Here is a 20398-nt window from a genome sequence, read left to right on the forward strand (position 1 = left end):
TAAACATTCTGAGCTGCCTCCGGAGTTTTTGGTGAGGATGCAGCTGCTATCAAGTGCTTTGAGTTGCGTGGTGCCTCCTGTTTTCCTAGATGAGAGGGGAGTTTTGTGTGTGTTGCACTTGTCTCCTCGGGCTTGTGGGCTTCCCCTGGCATCTGGCTAGTCACTGTGTTTGCCTGGGTGGGCCTTTGGTCTGATCCTTAACTGCTCTTACACATAGAAACCTCTAGCCTATGTTTGGCCACTTGGTGACAGATTGAATCAGAGAACTAGGAGGAGAGGGAAGCTTTAAGATTTCAAGCCTGGGATTCTGTAGGGGTGGATGGGAAGAGATGCTGAATGCTTTGCCCATAAGAAAACTGAAAGCACTCAGTTCAAAAGCTTGAAAAAGCCACTTCCGAGTGATCTGACAAGGAAGAGGCAAGGATTTATTGTAGATGAGTAGTCTCCTAGGCCTATTAAGGTGGGTGAGTGTAGGGATTTCTTTTTAGTAATTGTCTGCCAGGGTGCCATTTTCCCCTGCAACAACAAAAGCTGGGGTTCTCCCTCTCCACCCCCCACTTTAAATTGCAGCCTCAGTCCCAACATTTGAGCAAAAATCATTTTTTAAGCACCAGGCTGTGCCACAAATACTCGGGATTCTGCCCCTCCGGCCACTTGGCGGTGGCCTGATCTTGATCTTTAAAAGTCTTTCTCTTCTCACATCCCACAACTGCCTTTCTAAACAAATACCTTGAGATAAGATTATAATAGTGGACTTCCCACTTTACATTCTTAAGCCAGTAGTCGGTTACACCAGCTCTTTTTGGGTTAACAAAGTACCTGGTTGTGGTACTTTGTAACTGTAATAGGGCATGAAAATCTTTAAAAAGCTGGCCTCTTGTTCTGACGACGAACAGCAGCCAAGCTACAGGTTACAGTGAGCACAGTTTTTAGCCCCCCTTCCTTCTGAAGATGAAGCCATTTTCAGGCGCAAATTGGAAGTGTGTTCTCTTTCTAGGTTTTGTTTTTTTTTAAGGTGGGGTGCTCAAAACCCAGAAGATGATTAAAATGGTTTAATTGGCTGTCAGCCTTCCTTTGTGCCTGCCTGTGCAATGGAAAGATGGTGATCCAACCCAAGTCATAGTCAGAACATCCATACCAGGCCTCAGAACCACTTTCACGGGCCGTGCTAGATTCCCCCCCCCAAAAAAAACCCCATAGCTATTGTGCTACTGGTGTGTGCAAAATGCTTTCCCCCCCCCCACCCATCACACGCGTAGACACACACACATATACACACTAGGTTCACCATGGCAACAGTCTGATTTAGGAATAAAATTCAGCTTTTCTCCGCCATAAAATGTTCCTTTCGTCAAGGGGAAGGAGTGAGAGATGGGATAGCAGCTCCTCCTCTTCGCAGGCTGGGGAAACAAAGCAGCAGCAGTTTAATATCTCCCCCCCCCCCGGAGTAATATGCAGTGAGGCGTTGCTAGAAGTTGAATGTGGAAGCAAACTGCTTGCTGTCGGCCGTAAAGCAGCGCTGGCTCTGCTCCCTTTGTGATGCTCCCGCGCTCACTGTCTTGTCGTCTTCTTGTGTCCCTTTCACCCTGCCCCACCTATTTACTCTCCAGGCACGGGAGAGAGCGGGAAGAGCACGTTCATTAAACAGATGCGGATAATCCATGGCTCGGGCTACTCCGAAGAGGACAAGAAGGGTTTCACCAAGCTGGTGTACCAGAACATCTTCACTGCCATGCAGTCGATGATCAGGGCCATGGAGACCTTGAAGATCCTGTACAAGTATGAACAGAACAAGGTGAACCGACGCAGCTCCCATTCCTGCACCCCAGCCTATACACAGCCTCCACCCCTGTTGTCTCGTTGTTGGTTGTCTGTAGTGGCATGCGTGCGGCTCAGGATTCCCTGAAGTGCTTGCATCAAATCCCCCCCCCCCCCGGGGTGTCGAATGTTCAGGGACCAGCACCACAACTGTAGCAACCAGAATAGTTCAAGCGCTGTGTTGTTGTTGTTCTTCTTATTGTTATTATTACAGTCAAACATTGTTGTCGAACGTAATCAGTTCCGGAAGCCCGTTCGGCTTCCGAAATGTTTGACAACCAAGCCATGGCTTCCAATTGGCTGCAGGAACTTCCTGCACACAAGCAGAAGCCACATCGGATGTTCGGCTTCTGAAAAACATTTGAGAACCGGGACACTTACTTCTGGGTCTTCGGCATTTGGGAGCCGAAACGTTCCAAAATGGAGGCGATTGGGAACCAAGGCTTGACTATACTATTAACAGGGACACGGGTGGCGCTGTGGTCTAAACCACTGAGCCTCTTGGGCTTGCCGATCGGAAGGTCGGTGGTTCGAATCCCCACGACAGGGGTGAGCTCCTGTTGCTCTGTCCCAGCTCCTACCAAGCTAGCAGTTCGAAAGCATGCCAGCGCAAGTAGATAAATAGGGACTGCTGCAGCAGGAAGGTAAATGGCATTTCCATGTGCTCTGGTTTCCATCACTGTGTCCTGTTGCGCCAGAAGCGGTGTGGTCCTGCTGGCCACATGACCCGGAAAGCTGTCTGTGGGCAAACGCCGGCTCCCTTGGCCTGAAAGCGAGATGAGCACCACAACCCCATAGTCGCCTTTGACTGGGCTTAACCATCCAGGGGTCCTTTACCTTTTTACCTATTATTATTATTATTATTATTATTATTAACATTAGATCCTACCCAAGGAGCTCAAGGTGATATGTATGGTTCTCCCTCTCTCCATTTCTCCACAACAGCCCTATGCGGTAGGTTAGCCTGAGGGACATTGGCCACACCCAGTAAGCACCATGACTGAGAAGATTAGAACCCCTGCCTCTCACCAGTCTCCTTTACCCTGTGCCTGGTGGGGCACAAACACAGCACGTTATTGAATAGTGGGATGGCCAGGGGTAGGTTCGAAGGCTTTCCTGGTAACAGTGTTGCTGTTGACGTAGTAGTTCAGTTAATGATTATTTGCTGTACCTGTATTTACTCGACTCTAATGCACACCTCTCCTTTTTTGCCAATTTACGTTGTGAAGGTTAGGGTGCGCATTACATTCAAGTAAATAAAGTACTCCCAGGTGTGGATTGGTTGTGCCCGGGCAGGTTCTACCTCCAGGCTGGCCGTCTTGCAGGGAGAGCTTGCCTCCTGTTTTACTAGCTTCATGGCTGGCGCTCTCAGGCTGTCCAAACTCAGGCATCTGCCCCAAACGTGGCCAAGCGCCTTGCCTTGCAGCGGAGCCCAAGGCACCAGCGGGCGGGCAGGTAGGCAAGCTATGCTGAGGCTGCAGGGGGCTGGCAGAACCTAGCAGTGCAGTGGCGCCCTGGCCCAATGGTCAAAGGAGAGAGGTCAGTAGGGCTGGGCGATATTTGCTCATAGTGTGTAATGCACGCTCCTTTTTTCCGCCAAATTACATTCCAGAAATTAGGGCGTATATTAGACTTGAGTAAAGACAGTACATACTGCTCTTCATTTTTTAAAAAAACATAAGCCCAAAGCTGTGGTCTTGTTGTTAAAAAGATGGTATGTATACATTTACTTGCTTTGTGCAGGCAATGCCGGAATGGATTTGTAGCAGCCGGGACTGGATCTCCAGCTATGGAGCAGTAAAGGAAGGCGGGGGGTGGAATGGGATACATGCTAGGCGGGGAGGGGGTTCCTCAGGGTCAGCCTCCTTTAAGCCCCTCTTGCTTTCTCCTCCGCGCCGCGCTGCAGGCCAACGCACTCCTGATCCGGGAAGTGGACGTAGAAAAGGTCTCGTCCTTTGAGCAGCCCTACATAAGTGCAATTAAGACGTTGTGGAACGACCCGGGCATCCAGGAGTGTTACGACCGGCGGCGAGAATACCAGCTCTCCGACTCTGCTAAATAGTAAGAGTTTGCCGTCCTCTCTGTACGGCTCTCAGCACAGTTGCTGCTACACAGCGTCATTTTGGGTCTCTGGGCTCCCCTCCCTAAATGAAATTGTGCCTCTGACAGTTGGTGGGGGGTGGATGGGGGCCAGGAGGAAAGAAAGTAACTTCGTGTTTTAGTTGTTGCCATCAAACTGCTCCAAGGAGGAAGGGGTGGTGGTTGTAGTTCTTGCTACTGATTGTGGGGGCTGGGGGTGGACTTTAGAAATCCATTTGATGTGGCTTTAATTGATTTTGCACTGTTAGTTACCTTGCAGTCTCTTTAGGCACGTGCTATAAACGAAGTTTAATGAGTATTTTCTTTTCGGTCCTGCCCTCCCTGAGCTTTCAGAATGGCGAAGCTACGAGGTGGAAATCTCAGGTAGTGGGAATAATCTGGAAGTAACAAGCCGCTTAGTTGCTTTGTAGTCTTCTCCAGGGCGGTAAACATTAGAGGAAGGTGGCCTGGAATTGTGGTGTTGATGTTTAGATGTAGATGTAATAGTGTTGTAGAAGCTTACAGCATCTAATAGTTTTTAAGTTTGTGAGGAAGATGCCCGTAGAACTAAACTTTATGGGAGTAGTGCAGTATTGCTCAGAAACGCTTATTGCTCCAAATCTGCCTCCTGCCCAACGCTTGATCCAGTGGAAGAGAGGGGCTGGCAGCTCAGTTTAGTCTTCCAGAGCCTTCCCACCCCCCACGATTATAAGCAGAGGTTAACGTGAGCGTCCTCAAAATCATGCACCTTGGCTGCTTGCCCCATCCAGCCAAGACCTAATAAAATGGTGTGAGGTGCTGTGCCACTGTTTTGCTCTTCACAGTCGGAAGGAAGAATGCTGGTGCCAGCTTATAGGGGAACTTAATTCAGAATTATGGACCACTCCACCCCACCCCGGGCAGGAGGGAGGGCTCTGAACTGTTTCCGTAGCTTCCTTCCTTGGTGGCTCCTTCTTCCTTCCCCGCAAATCTGCTCTAAGGAGTGGTGGACCAGGGACTTAGAAAAGCGTTCCTTTAGGGCATGGCAAGGGTAGACTCCTAAGGGTCCTGGGAGCATTAGGACCCATGAGAAGGAAGATTGCTCTGCAGGCGTGAAGCTGCACGCTTAGAAATGCACCGTATTTTTCGCTCTATAAGACACACCAGACCATAAGACGCACCTAGTTTTTGGAGGAGGAAAACAAGAGAGAGAAAAATATTTGCTGTGCAGCGAAAGCAGCAATCCCTCTTGCTGTTCTGGCTTCTGGGATAGCTGCGCAGCCTGCATTCGCTCCATAAGACGCACACACGTTTCCCCTTACTTTTTAGGAGGGAAAAAGTGAGTCTTACAGAGCAAAAAATACGGTAATGCTATTAGAGGCAAGGTAATGTCGGGAAAGCGGGTGGTGGGCTTTGTTGAATCTCAAGGGCTGAACAGGATTCCTGAGGATTTTGCATGCAGCTCTTCCTCCCCTCTGGGGGAAAAAACACCCCCAGGAGTGGAATAATTGAGGTTCCATACTCAAAATGCTGAGGCTCTCAGGGCAGGAGCGCTACACATGGCAAGCGAGCTCAGGCCACCTTCATCTTTCCCCCCTCCCTCCTTTTTCCCCTGCACGTCCTCCTTGCAGCTACCTTACCGACGTGGATCGTATCGCCCTGCCAGGGTACCTCCCCACCCAGCAAGACGTCCTGCGGGTCAGAGTCCCGACAACTGGGATCATAGAATACCCCTTTGACTTAGAGAACATTATCTTCAGGTAACTTCCAATGGCTTTTTTCTTTCTTTCTTTCTTTCCTCGGAGCGGTTTTTTTACGTTTCACATACTCCCCCCAAAGCTGCTTCCATTTAAAATGAAAGCGCAGCTCAGTTAAGGCATTGAGTTAGCAGGCTTCTGGAAAGCCGGTCACACGGCTGCCGCTTCCGACCCTTTCTTCCCTCTTCCGAGTCAACAAGTCGTGCCGTTGGCAGGAGCAAAGGCAGGAGAGGGTTTTCCCCCGTGAGGAGACGGCGCTAGGTGTGGGCTGCGTCTTTGAAGGCTCTCCACAAACCCTGAGCCACCGCCACAACCCATCTGTAGCGGTGTAGTCCCAAGGACACAAGAAAAGCCCTGCAGCCGGGTGAGGCCAAAGACCCATCTGTTTGAAGATCCAGATTGTGCCGTCGGAACGTGCAAGCACCGAGTCCCCACTTTGGTCCTGCAGCAGCTGTTATTCCGAGACACGCCTGCCTCTAAAACCAGCTCCTAACATGTGGAATGCCCTTCCTCCTGATATCAGGTGGACAGCAACTGTTGGTCGTCGTCCCCCCCAATCGATTGAAGCCTCTTTTTCTAGGCCAGAGCTTTCCAAACTTTTCCTGTTGGAGGCACGCTTTTTAGACGTGCATCATTTCGTGACACAGTGATTAGGTTTTACAGTGGTACCTTGGGTTAAGTACTTAATTCATCCTGGAGGTCCGTTCTTAACCTGAAACTGTTCTTAACCTGAAGCACCACTTTGGCTAATGGGGCCTCCTGCTGCCGCCACGCCGCCGGAGCACGGTTTCTGTTCTTATGCTGAAGCAAAGTTCTTAACCTGAAGCACTATTCCTGGGTTAGCGGAGTCTGTAACCTGAAGCGTATGTAACCCGAGGTACCACTGTACTAGCAAAGCAGAGGTTGAACTAAACCCTTTCCAGCGTGGGGAGCGTTTGCGCGACACACCTGACTGACACACTAGCGTGCCACAACACACAGTTTGGAAAGTTCTGGTCTAGGCTTTTCCCTGACCACTAATACCGATAGTCCCTGTTGCCTGTGGTTAATGGGGTGCTAGTTAGTTTCCTAAAATTTATACACCTCTTGATTTTACCACTTGATTTGTATAGAACCTCAAAGCGGTTTTCCAAAACAATAAAATTGTTAATACAACAAATGGATAATAATTTAAGACTTCCGAACAGTTCAAAACTAAACTGAAAACAGATGAAAACGCTCCACAACATCTGGGTAGGCTTGTCTAAGCAAAAATGTATTTAGCAGGCACTGAAAAAGAGTGCAGTGGAAGTTCCTGGTGTCAATAGGCAGGGAGTTCCAGAGGGCAGGTACTCAGAAGTGCCTTTGACAGTTCTCCTCATGGAGAACCGATTCCTGCAGAAAACAGGCTTGAAGCCACCACCCTCCAGCTGGTAGACAGTGCGGTCGAGCCCTGCTGATCAGCGGTGCTTCAGAGCACTGTTCAGCGCTCCTCGGAAACCCTGTGTGGTGCATTGAAGCCCCCGATGAGCATCACTTGATGTCATGGTTTTACCGGGCATTGCTGGGTGGTTCCACGTGCCCACATGTCCAGTTTGGCCCATGAGGGGTAGGGGTGATGTCTTCCAAAGGGGGGGGGGGAGGAAGGAAACAAACCTCGGACTTGTTCCTGCTCCGTCTTTTCTCTCTTCCCTCCAACCCAAAAGCAAGTATAAAATGGCGTATTGCATTTTTAACTTAATGGGCTGTGTGTTTGTGTGCGTTAAAGAAGACCTGCCCTCCTTTTTCTCCCTTTCAGAATGGTGGATGTTGGGGGTCAGAGGTCAGAACGGAGGAAATGGATACACTGCTTTGAAAACGTAACCTCCATCATGTTCCTAGTAGCTCTTAGCGAATATGACCAAGTTCTGGTGGAGTCGGATAATGAGGTAAGCACAACCCCTCGTAGCACGTAAGGGGCGGCGTGTGGCCCTTGGGTGGTCACAGCAGTGGCAGAAAGGTGCATTTGCAGATTCTGGAACTGTTTCTAAAATGTTTGGGGTTGTCAGCCACTGGTGTGCTGTGGGCCAGGACTTATCTGTCTGTTTCCCAACCACCTAAAGTAGCAGTGAGCCACATTCTTCACCCTGGGTGGCTAGACATTTCGGGAACTGATCTGCTTGAGGGAGACGCGTGTGTGGCTGTGTGCTGGCTCTGAATGTATTCTCCAGGGAGGAGTCATCTTCCCCCCACCCCCAAAATACTATACATGTCCCTCAAAACTTGCAAAGGGGGGGTGCTGCAGAGGGTGACGTGCTCTTGCTTGGCAAGTGGTTCCTGCAGACCGAAAAGGGCGCCCCTCCCGTCCAAAATGAAAGGGCACCTCGGAGTTCTCCGTGGTGCCAGATGTCTGTGGCAACCTCTCATTTTGTGCTAGGAGCAGCAGCGACGATGGCTCATTTCCCATCTGTGCAGGGAGGGGCGCGAGCAGTAATAAAACGTTGGGTGTGGGCCAGGAGTGGCCACTGGGCCTCCCGACTTGACCATCTGCGCCCCACAGGAGGGGCAGGGAAGGCTTTCCCTGCATTCGTGTTAAGCTCTGAGGGTCCTGGAAGGGTGCAGGATTTCTCTAAGACGGAAGTCTCGGCAAACTGTCGGTGGCTCTTCCCTCTCCCCCCCCCCAGCCTTGCCGTACACGCTCCTTGCACATGAAAGGGTGAGGGACCAGCCCTGTGTACACACTCGTAACACAGCTTTGGCAGCCAGGCATGGCTTGAGCCCTCCTGGCGCTTGCCTGACACCAGTTGTTTCTGCTTTTGTTTTCTTGCACTGCTTAAAATTTTCCTTTTCCTTTTATTGGGGGGAAAAAAGTGGGGTGAAACCCGGCTGGTACTGGTGGGTGGATTGAGAAGGACAAAACTTCCAACAGAGGGCAATGCCCACGTGAACAGATCTGCAAGTCTCAAGTAATGCTACTTAGTAAAGGTAGCCTAGCAGGGCTTTCCTAACGCATCACAGTAGGCTTTTTCGTGTCTTATTCAATTTGCCCCGGGCTAAAGACTTTGGGGGACACGGGTGGCGCTGTGGTCTAAACCACAGAGCCTCTTGGGCTTGCCGATCAGAATCCCCGCAATGACGGGGTGAGCTCCCGTTGCTCGGTCCCTGCTCCTGCCACCCTAGCCGTTCAAAAGCACGTCAAAGTGCAAGTAGATAAATAGGTACCGCTCCGGCGGGAAGGTAAACGGCATTTCCGTGCGCTGCTCTGGTTCGCCAGAAGAGGCTTAGTCCTGCTGGCCACATGACCCGGAAGCTGTACGCCGGCTCCCTCGGCCAATAAAGCGAGATGAGCGCCGCAACCCCAGAGTCAGCCACGACTGGACCTAAAGGTCAGGGGTCCCTTTACCTTTTAAGACTTTGGGAGTGAAGAAAACCTGACTGCCGATGGACCGCTCTATCAGAACAGCTGCTTTAAAGCATACACCGCAGTGGCCTAGATGTAACTGCAGCAGGAATCCTCCATCTCCCCCTGCATCCCTGTTAAAAGGAGCTTTTTAATTGCGGGGTGTTTTTGAAAGGGGACCACCTGGCACAGTTGCCCGCTCTTCTGTGCGGCCATTGCTCTCGAGTTGGGGGTCAGCAGAAGCCGTGGGTGGCGCCAGCTGCCCACCCCATCCACTGCTGTGTGATTTGCAGAAGAGCTGCGAGGGTTCTTGACTTCCAGCTGTGTTTAGCAATAGCGGGAACAAAAAACTGTCCCGGCCTCCTCTCGGTTGGACTGATGAAATAAAGAAAGCTGTGGGAGCAAGGGCGAGAGGAGAAGGACCTGGGAGTGTGAAAGGACTGTGTAGTCAGTTCTTGTGCTGAAAGGAAATTGTTAGTCTGAGTGCGCATTCTGTTCCTGGACTCTACTCCCCTGCCAAGCCACTATTTTGCACCAGGTTCCTGTTGGTGTGTCTCTGGAACCTGCTAAAATAGCTTCCGCAAGGCTGAAATGTGCCCGACAGCGCTTTTGAGTTGGTTCTCTCTTTCCCTCCTTCCTCCCCACTCCCTCTAGGAGCCCGTAGACTCGTCTGCAGACTGTCAGAAACTGGATGAAATTATGCGCACCCCTGGGGGAAACTAGATTTCGCCTGGGTCAGAGGAAATGGGGCTACTGTTCCTTCCAAATTTAGCATGCCTTCTAGAATCGTTCCCCTGACAGAGAGCAGGGTGAGGTGGAAGGAGTCTGCTTTTGGGGGTGGGGAGTTTGCTTTTTGAAACCTTGCTGGCATACTTAGTTGCCTTGGCAGGTTTGGTTGTATCGCAGGGCCTGAATTTGAGAAATAAATAGCACTCTCCACTTTCTGTGGCGGTTGTTAGCCCTTTACCAAGGTTGTTTTAGCTCTCTCTGCGTTCAGCCGTTTGGCAGAAGCATGTTCTGCTCTGCTGGTCCTGGATTTCCAAATCTGTATTTAGACCAGATTATTTGAATCTCATGTTTTTAATTTGCGATTCAGCTTTACTTTGCATCACCCCAGAGAGGGAACGTTTTGCGGGGGTGGCGGGGTGACAATAAAAATATCTCCTACTCATCGTGTGGGGTGGAAAATCTCCCATTCCTTAAGCTTTCATCTGTCAAAATGAATGGGCGCTAATTGCAGATACTGTGTTAGGTAAGCTTGGTGGTTTCAAAGCTCTTCGTTTCGTTGACTAAATTCAAGTAAAATAAATGGACTCATTGAGATTCCGTTGGAAAATTTTCTGGTGCAAACTGGAAAAAAATTAATTGAAATACTGCGCACGTTTTCCAATTTGAAATTTTCCAGGCAACCCACAAAGCTGCATTTTCTCTCTCAATTAACTAGGGCAGGGGTGGGAACGCATGGCCTTTAGGATGCTAGCAATCCCCAGCAGCCTAGAGGGGTCAGGAATGATGGGAATTGTAGTCCTGCAACACTGGCTCCCCTTCCCTGACCTGCGTGAGATTGCACAACTCCTTATTTGCTAAACGTTACTGGCATACAGTGGTACCTCGGGTTACATACGCTTCAGGTTACATACGCTTCAGGTTACAGACTCCACTAACCCAGAAATAGTGCTTCAGGTTAAGAACTTTGCTTCAGGATGAGAACAGAAATCATGCAGTGGCAGCAGGAGGCCCCATCAGCTAAAGTGGTGCTTCAGGTTAAGAACAGTTTCAGGTTAAGAACGGACCTCTGGAACGAATTAAGTACTTAACCCGAGGTACCACTGTAGTTTGAAAGTAGTTACAGGTGAAATCTCGGGCACAGGTGAAAATGTGGCGATAACAGAAAAGGCGAGCAGCTGGGCATTGGCTATCTCCTGTTTGCCACGTTAAGCCAGATAAGGTTTTAATATGATTTTGGGCAAGATCTTTGTACTCAGCCCTTGTTTCTTCATTGTTCTGGTGGTACCAGTGACCCATAGCTGAGGGCGCCTGGTGTAAAAGTATGCCAATTCTCTCTACCGCTTTAACAACACACACACACACACATCCCCCACCGGTGATGCGTTTCATCTCTTACCTTGTTGCAACCGTGACACCTCGAACCCCTCTTTTTTCTCCTGGCAGAACCGTATGGAGGAGAGCAAAGCCCTTTTTAGGACCATCATCACCTATCCCTGGTTCCAGAACTCCTCCGTCATCCTTTTCCTCAACAAGAAGGATCTGTTGGAAGACAAGATAATGTACTCTCATCTCGTGGATTATTTCCCAGAGTTTGATGGTAAGAAACATTTATTTTTTAAATACAGATAGGTAGCTGTGTTGGTCTGCCATAGTCAAAATAAAAAAAATCCTTCCAGTAGCACCTTAAAGACCAACTAAGTTAGTTCTTGGTATGAGCTTTCGTGTGCATGCACACTTCTTCAGATACACTGAAACAGAAGGATCTAGAAATCTAGAAATAGAAATCTAGAAATAGAAGGATCTGGCAACTTCTGTTTCAGTGTATCTGAAGAAGTGTGCATGCACACGAAAGCTCATACCAAGAACTAACTTAGTTGGTCTTTAAGGTGCTACTGGAAGGAATTTTTTATTTTTTAAAAAACAACAACACCCCCCGCTCTTACCAGTCTCTGTAAAACAGACTTGAAGTTGCAAGAAAATAGATTCTGACTTAAACATCAGGAAGAACGTTCTGACAGCGAGAGCCGTTCGGCAGTGGAATGGACTCCCTCGGGAGGTTGTGGACTCTCCTTCCTTGGAGGTTTTCAAGCAGAAGTTGGACGGCCATCTGTCTTGGCTGCTTCAGTTGCAATTCCTCCACTGCAGGGGGTAGGACTGGATGACCCTTGGGTATCCTTTCCAATTCTGATTCAGGTGTTTTGGGTCACAGCTCCCGTCTGTCCCAGCCAGTGCTGTTTAGGACCGGTGGGAGTTGTGGTCCAAAACATCTAAATCAGTTTTCTCAACATCTGGGGACCCACAGGTTGAGAACCGCTGATCTAGATGGTATTAAAGTGGGGAAGGAGAACTGGAGAGAACGCCAATACAGTGGTACCTCGGGTTACAGACGCTTCAGGTTACAGACTCCGCTAACCCAGAAATAGTGCTTCAGGTTAAGAACTTTGCTTCAGGATGAGAACAGAAATCGTGTTCCGGCGGCAGCAGGAGGGCCCCATTAGCTAAAGTGGTGCTTCAGTTTAAGAACAGTTTCATGTTAAGAACGGACCTCCGGAACGAATTAAGTAGTTAACCCGAGGTACCACTGTATATATCACATCTGGCAACCACTGCGCCCCTTTGGTTTCAGACAGTAGGTAGCCTCCTTGGCTTTTATTATTTATACCCTGCCCATCTGGCTGGGTTTCCCCAGCCACTCTGGTTGGCTCACAGCAAATCTAAAAACATCCAACTGTTAAAAACCTCCCAATACAGGGCTGCCTTCAGATGTCTTCTAAAAGGTGCGTAATTCTTTGTCTCCTTGACATCTGAAGGGAGGGCTTTCCACAGGGAGAGGGGCCACCACGTTTCAGCATGCCCGTGACATTAATAAGTAGCAGTAACAATGAAGTCGTGCAACGACCATAAAAACAATTTACACAGTCCCATCAACTGCAACACCACTCGAGAGAGAGGGAGAGAGAATTCAGATATAAGCCCCTTGAAAGAAACAAATGGGTCTTTCTAAGGCCTCCAAAACGCGGGTGGCGCTGTGGGTTAAACCACAGAGCCTAGGACTTGCCAATCAGAAGGTCGGTGGTTCAAATCCCCGCGATGGGGTGAGCTCCCGTTGCTCGGTCCCTGCTCCTGCCCACCTAGCAGTTCGAAAGCACACCAGTGCAAGTAGATAAATAGGTACCACTGTGGCGGGAAGGTAAACTGTGTTTCCGTGCACTGCTCTGGTTCGCCAGAAGAGGCTCAGTCATGCTGGCCACATGACCCGGAAGCTGTACACCGGCTCCCTCAGCCAGTAAAGCGAGATAAGCGCCGCAACCCCAGAGTCGGCCACGACTGGACCTAATGGTCAGGGGTCCCTTTACCTTTTAAGGCTTCCAAAAAGACTGGCTTGTGGTAGTTTTCCAGAGGTAGAAGGCCTCAGGTTGAACTGTGGGCATTTCCTTGGAGGGCTGAGAGCCCCATGTCTGAAACTCGAAAATGGCGGTCCAGGCAGGACCAAGCTAGAAGGGCCCAATTGTCTTGGCTCTGCATGAGGCAGCTTCCAAGGTCCCTGGCACTTTGCCCTCCTAGCTCGAAAGGCTGCCAGGGGTTTGGGTAGCCTGGCTGGACAGGCACGTGGGCCATGTGATCTCTTGAATAGGCCATAATTGAACTGCAAGAGGGGTCAGCAAACATTTTCAGCAGGGGGACAGTCCACTGTCCCTCAGACCTTGTGGGGAGCCATATTTGGGGGCGGGGGGGAAATGAACAAATTCCTGTGCCCCACAAATAACCCAGAGATGCATTTTAAATAAAAGGACACATTCTACTCATGTATAAACACGCTGATTCCCGGACCATCCGCAGGCCGGATTGAGAAGGCGATTGGGCCGGATCTGGCCCCCGAGCCTTAGTTTGCCTACCTATGTCATAATACCTCAGCCAAGGTACATGGGGCCCTGCCGGTTTAAACACCTCCCTGTAGGAACCAATCAGTTTCTTCACCACGAAATCCCCTTAGGAGTTGGGGTGCTTCTGAAAACTATGCCTCTGCGGTGGTGATTGCCACCATCTTGGCTTTGAGAAAGGATCAGGCATACTCCTGGACCGAGTTCCTCATCCCCAGCTAGCAGGACCGGTGGTCAGGGATGCTGCTATGGGGAGACAGTGTTGAGGGGTGCTCAACTCGTACACATCAGTTTGGCCTATCTCGCTTCTCCTCCACATTAGCCGCCAGTCCCTTTGTGTTGATGTAAATGCATAGACTTCTTTCCACCTATAAAATCTCGGTTTGCAAATAGGGCCGTTAAAATTGACCCATAGCAATCGAAACACCCAGGCGGTGATTTAATTTTTGGGCAGTGACGTTAAACCAGAAGCAATACTGCCGCCTCTCAAATCTCAGCGGTTGGGGCGACGCCAGGGTAAACATGAGTGGGAATCTCCTAATTGTAGCCGTTGTTTTCCTCCTTGTCCCCCTCCCATGTTTTCTCTTTTTTTCCCCAAGTAAATTTTTATTGTTTTCCTTACATATTCTTTTCCAACAAACATATTAATGCCATACATTCCCTTTGACTCTGCCGAGTCGCGACTCCCCTCCCTCCCTGCAATTGGTATATTGAGAGTTTTTTTGGATTGATATCCTGGCTTTCACTCACCCTAAGGAGTCTCAAAGCGGCTCACAATCTCCTTTCCCTTCCTCCCCCACAACAAACACTCTGTGAGGTGAGTGGGGCTGAGAGACTTCAGAGAAGTGTGACTGGCCCAAGGTCACCCAGCAGCTGCATGTGGAGGAGCGGGGAAGCGAACCCGGTTCCACAGATTACGAGACTACCGCTCTTAACCACTACACCATACTGGCTCTCTTTCTATTGTGCACATCATTCTCACATTAGTACTATTATACATTGAAGGTATTACAGTGGTGCCCCGCAAGACGAATGCCTCGCAAGACGGAAAACTCACTAGATGAAAGAGTTTTCCATTTTGGAGGTGCTTCGCAAAACGAATTTCCTATGGGCTTGCTTCGCAAGACGACAATGTCTTGTGAGTTCCTGCTGGTTTTTTTCCCTCCCTCCCCCCTTTTTCTAAGCCGCTAAGCCGCTTATCAGCTGATCCGATCAGCAGATAAGCCGCTAATAGCGCTAATCCGCTAATCCTTCAATGGGCTTGCTTCGCAAGACGAAAAAACGGCTAGACGAAGAGAATCACAGAACGGATTCTTTTCGTCTTGTGAGGCACCACTGTATGTCAATCCTGCTAGTGTCTTGACCTCTTTACAATTCTCCTTTAAATATTCAATAAATTTACTCCCATTATTTTGGCATCTTTGATCTTCCTGGTCCCGGATCCTCCCTGACAATTTGGCAAGTTCTGCATATTCTGTCAACTTCGCCTGCCATTCCTGGATGGTTGGTACGTCAGCCCCATCCCATGTTTTCTGTCTCCAACCCCATCCCATGTTTTCTTGTCTCTCCTCAGGCCCCCAGAGAGACGCCCAGGCGGCTCGGGAGTTCATCCTCAAGATGTTTGTGGATCTAAACCCCGACAGCGACAAAATCATCTACTCTCACTTCACATGTGCCACAGATACGGAAAACATTCGGTTTGTCTTTGCTGCCGTCAAGGACACCATCCTCCAGCTCAACTTGAAGGAATATAACCTAGTCTGAGCTTCATTTGCCTGCCCTCTTCTTCCCCCCCCCACCCGCCCCCCCCACCCGCCCTCCCTCCCCAGGTATCCTCGGGAGACCTTTTGTTGTGAAGAAAGTTAAAAGACGAGAGAACCCCGTGAATTTAAACAAAACAGAAAAAAATGTACATGGGGGGGGGAAAGAATCTTGATTTTTAATGATGTAATGATTGCAAATTGATCTGTGGAGTGGCAAGGTCTTTGGGGTTATTTTCGTTTTGTTTCGTTTGCTCACTTGTCATCATGGAGTCTCTGTCTGCTCCACAGAATAGCTGGTGATGATGATGATTTTTTTAAAAAAAACAAACAAATGTGCTTTTATTTCACAGTTTAAAAAAACCCAACAGGGGACACGTTTCCACTCTTCTCTCTCTCTCGCACTTTGTTAATTTCCCGCTTTCTGGTCGACAGCCCAAGGCGAGCCTTCCTCTCGGACTCTGTCCTTCTGCGTTAGCCAATTCTTACTGTTCCTTTCTGTTCCAGCGATAAGATGGGAGTCCGCAGGCTTCTTGGCCAAGGCCTGGCAAGCTCTCTCTCTCTCTCGCTTGGCCGTGGAAGATATTGGGTGGTCCTTTGTACCTTCGCCTCGCGTGCCGTACAATTCCTCGGGTGCAGCTTTGCTTTTCTACCCGGGAACCTTGGCGTCTCCTGCCCAAAAAAGGACTTGAGGGTACATGGATGACACCTTGGGAAGAACAGGAGCTTCTGTCTCTTTTAACAGTAGTGCAAAAAACAAAAAACAAGCTATCTCTTTTCCTTCCTCGTTTATTTTTTTGTACCACCTTAGTATAGATTCTCTTCCCTTCCTTATCAATTATGAAAGTTATATTGAGACTGTGATTTTTTTTTTATAAATTATTGTACTATATATAGTTTGCTACATCATAACGCCGTACTTTTGTTGTTGTTGTTCATAGACTTACAAACCGAGCAATAGCTAACGAGCCTGCGGGGGGGCGGGGGGAGGGAAAGTGCCTGAACGTTGTTGTTGCCGTATTATCTTTTTAAGAGAAAAGTAAGGTCGCCGTAGGGAGTCTCCTCGCCCGGCGTGAGGACTCTGCGTGTTTCGCACGGCGGGGGAGCGGAGCCGGCATTGGGCTAGGAGAGAGAGATCTGAGGTTCTGATTCATTCTAGATCCTCTCTCGCGCCCGTATGAGTGTGTGCAACATGCCAACAACCGCTTGGGTTTGTAAGACACCCTCCCCCCCCCCAAGAATGTGTCGATCCTTCAGGGTTAATCCAAACGAGGAAGGATCCACTAGGTTTTGTGGCTTGCAGAGGCTGCTGCTTTTGTCTTGGAAGATTCTAGGAAAAGAGTCGGAAGCTCTCTGCAACCGATTGCCGCCTCATTTACCAGGGCTAGGGTGAGCGGTAGCTACTACTTAACCTCCCGCGCCCCTTAAACTTCCGAAAGCTTTGTTCCACCGGAAGCAGTTGCACAGGTATTTATTCTGGGGGTGGGGAGCCCACCTGCAGCGGCAGCAGGTCAGCGGCGGAACTGGCGAATCCGCTTTGGCCGAGACAGCGGTTTCAGCTTTTCAAAGCGGGGCGAGAGGAAGAGGTTCCGCTTCTGGACTCTCTTGTGCCAAAACGTGTTCTGCAAAGCCTGCTTTTGTGAAGCCGGCAGGAGACGGTGCCAAAAAAAACCCACAGCCAACCCCGATGAGAAATTCTTTGCTGGTTCGCCAGGAAGGAGAATCGCCACGGGGCTGGAGAAAGGGACGCTTTCGAGAGGGCAGGGGAGCTTTTCAAGTCGCGCCCTCTGGATGCGAGGAAGTTCAGACAAACACTAATGTGGCTTCAAGGAGCGCTCACAGCCAATTTCTCAGACGCTACGGAGGACAGCCTGAGACTTCGACGTATTTCCGAACGGCCAGGTTGGGCCAGCAAAGGGAGTGTCAAACGTGCTTTTAAACGTCGCTTAGGGCAACACTAGGTAAAACTTCTTTTTGCATTTTTCTCTCGACACTACTAAAAAAACCCTAATTGCACGTGGATACCTGCAGCATTCCAGGCGCAGAGTGCTGCCTCCAGGTTTTTCTGGGTCTGCTCCACGTCACCAAACACTACAGAAGGAAGCAGAAGTGAGCCGTATTTCTTCTTTCGTTGCTTTTGGTTTTTTGGAAGGGGATTCCTGGCTTCTCTCGCACACCCAACACCACGAGCCCGATAAGTTCTTCACTTGGGAGATGGAGGAGGAGGAGGAATCCCATGCACGCTGAGAGGTCCTGTTGAGTCGATGAAAGGCAAGGCAGCCTCTGCTTTCTAGAATAACATTCCTGATTTTGTCTAAATGTGTGTGGGGTTTTTTGGGGTGGGGTGGGGAGTGACAACAGTGAGGGAGGGGAGAGCCTTCCTGCTTCGGCCAGGACGGCCGTGCCTGTTTTTGTCATCTTGCCAACTCTACAAGGGGAAGTTCTGCAGTTGCAAACCTGCCATGGCTTTCCTCTCGCCGCCTGGAGTCTTTTGCACACCTCAATCTGCAACGTCCGCTGCAGGCATTGGACGTGTGTACCTGAGAAATCTAGGAGCCAGGAAGCCAGTTTCTTGAGCTTAGCGTCTCTCGTATTGACTCTCTTGGGGGGCGGTGCTCCCTACCTGAACCCGGCTTGGCTTGTCGGACGGTGGTGGCCCTCTGCAGAGAAATGTCCATTGGGCGATGCCGCAGATTCGAGGCCAGAGCGGGAGGCGCTCGTCGTGAAGGCAATGTTGGTTCTTGCGAGCAACACCTGCCCACCTCCACTCGGGTGCTGTTGCAAAGCCTCCTTTTACGGACCAGCAACAGGCGACCCGTCCCTCGAGCCCGGTCATCGCTTGCTCTCGATGTGCCAAAGCCATCCCACAGCGCCCTCCCTCTTTCCCCAGCCCACCCGACGGGAGCTGGTTTGGGGTTTCAGATGTGCCAGGGGCCAAGGACCTGGGGGTTCTCGCGTGTGGTGGTGGTGGAGAAACTCGAAAAAGGAAAAAAAAAAGCCGAGATGAAGGAGCAACCTCTTGACCAAGTTCTGATCACAGTGCACTTTAAACGAAAAGAAACCCAAGCCCTACTGAAGAGGCGCCTGCTCTCAAACCCCTTCACCTCCTTTTAGGAAGAGGATTGTCAAAAAGTACACACCCGCCATCATTCCATTTCCTTGTGATCAGCCCCTCCGGCAAACAACCCCTCTCCCTTCTACTTCCGCCGTGTCTTCCCTTCCCCTTCCCGGAAGCGAAGAATTATTTGTTTGTTCATTGCCTTCAGTTGCATGTTTAGTTCATCCCCTGCACACTGTTTTTGTTTTGCTTTTTATAACTACTTTTAGAAACAAATGCTTTCCCCCCTACTTCTGGCCATTAATTTGTACTACGCTTCACTGAAAGCAAAAAGGTGGTTTTGAGTCCAACAGAGGTTCAAGTCTGTAACTCAGTACTCTCTGTATGTGTGTGTGCGTGTGCGTGTGTGTAAATTTTTTTTAAGCGTTTATGGTTTGTGCCAATGCCCCATACTTCTTTTTTTTTCTCCCCCTTTAGTTACCAGAGACTCTCTCTTACAAGTGTGGTGAAAAATTATTTGGTTATACTTGTATATTATAAGAGATCCTGATTTAAAAAGAAGAAACATTTAAACATCCTATTTAAAGAGAACGGAAACTACTATATATATTAAAAAATGCTGTTTTTAAAAGGGAGGGGGGAAAACCTTTTCGTCATTTTGAAAATTGCATGTGATGTTTAACGCGTGAGGGGGCGGGGGTGGGTGGGAGGGGATTCTGAATCATGTGGCCCGGGATCAGTTTTTTTGGCCCCCCGTCCTCGTCTCTCTCTTTATTTCTGTCCAGTCTGTGAGGCAGGATCGGGGCCTTCCCGGAACCCATCAGTTTCTCTCGTCTGCTGGGTGCTGACCCTCGTTGTTTAGAAGTACCTGATGGAAATCGATTTTCATATCTTTCTCCTGAAATAAAAATTGTTTGAAATTGGAATAAAATCTGTTCCTTACAAAAAAAAAAAAAAGCCAACATACTTCTTGGCCTGTTTTCTCCCTTCCCTTTTTCAATAGAGTTGGGGCGGGTAACAAAAATTCCAGCAGTTATGTCCCCTGGGATACACAAGTCCATGAATATCACTAGCCCTGAGTTTGTTTCTTAAGAGTCATAGAGTTGGAAGGGATCCTCTGCTCATCTCCACCCTCATCGTTCTGCCCGGATGCTGAGGTCCAGCGCCGAGGGCCTTCTGGCGGTTCCCTCATTGCGAGAAGCAAAGCTACAGGGAACCAGGCAGAGGGCCTTCTCGGTAGTGGCGCCTGCCCTGTGGAACGCCCTCCCATTAGATGTCAAAACGATAAACAACTACCTGACATACAGAAGACATCTTAAGGCAGCCCTGTTCAGGGAAGTTTTTAATGTATGATATTTGGTTTTGGTTTCTATGGAAGCCGCCCAGAGTGGCTGGGGAAACCCAGCCAGATGGGTGGGGTACAAACAATAAATTATTATTATTATTATTATTATTATTATTATTATTATTATTATTCATCGGGTCCAACCGTCTACAAAGCAGGAATCTCAGGTAAAAGAACTGACAGATGACCCACCCAACCTCTGCTTAAAAACCTCCAAGAAGGAGAGTTTAGCACCTTCAGCGGAATCCCACTGTCAAACAGCTTTTGCCATCAGAAAGTTCTTCCTAATGTTTAGTCGGAATCTCCTGCCTTGTAAATCCATGCAAAGGAACTCATTCTCTGTGGTTCAGAGGGCGGGAATTATTTAGCCGGCTGCCAAGAACTAACCGCTGGGCGCTAGGTGTTATTTCAGTATTCTAAAATCATCATGATAAAAGTTTCTGGGAGGGATCCGAGATTCCCATTTCGAAATGGGAAAAGAGGATGCCTTTAGATGGAATACGGATCTCTCTTGTGACACTAGAACAGTTTTTCCCCCTTCTGCCACCTCCATCCTATTTGCAAGCCAACCTGCGAACCATTCACCCCGACCCATCAGTGTGGTAGGGAGAGCTTAGCGGCTGTCTCATCTCCC

At 49.4% G+C, this 20398-nt stretch overlaps 1 protein-coding gene across 1 annotated transcript in view; it reads left to right on the forward strand.

The window, feature by feature from the left end:
- Nucleotides 1–19350, forward strand: part of LOC308577609 (guanine nucleotide-binding protein subunit alpha-11) — a 35101-nt gene extending 15751 nt beyond the window's left edge. The window contains exons 2-7 of the mRNA XM_081177966.1: nucleotides 1611–1795; nucleotides 3725–3879; nucleotides 5508–5636; nucleotides 7411–7540; nucleotides 11164–11317; nucleotides 15175–19350. Of these exons, the coding sequence (XP_081034092.1) occupies nucleotides 1611–1795; nucleotides 3725–3879; nucleotides 5508–5636; nucleotides 7411–7540; nucleotides 11164–11317; nucleotides 15175–15365 (944 nt within the window). The 3' untranslated portion in view covers nucleotides 15366–19350. The remainder of the gene's footprint in view (nucleotides 1–1610; nucleotides 1796–3724; nucleotides 3880–5507; nucleotides 5637–7410; nucleotides 7541–11163; nucleotides 11318–15174) is intronic.
- The last annotated feature ends 1048 nt before the right edge of the window (nucleotides 19351–20398 follow it).

Source organism: Podarcis bocagei (assembly GCF_964188305.1).
Source record: "Podarcis bocagei genome assembly, chromosome: 18".
In the NCBI taxonomy this organism is placed as follows: Eukaryota; Metazoa; Chordata; class Lepidosauria; order Squamata; family Lacertidae; genus Podarcis; species Podarcis bocagei.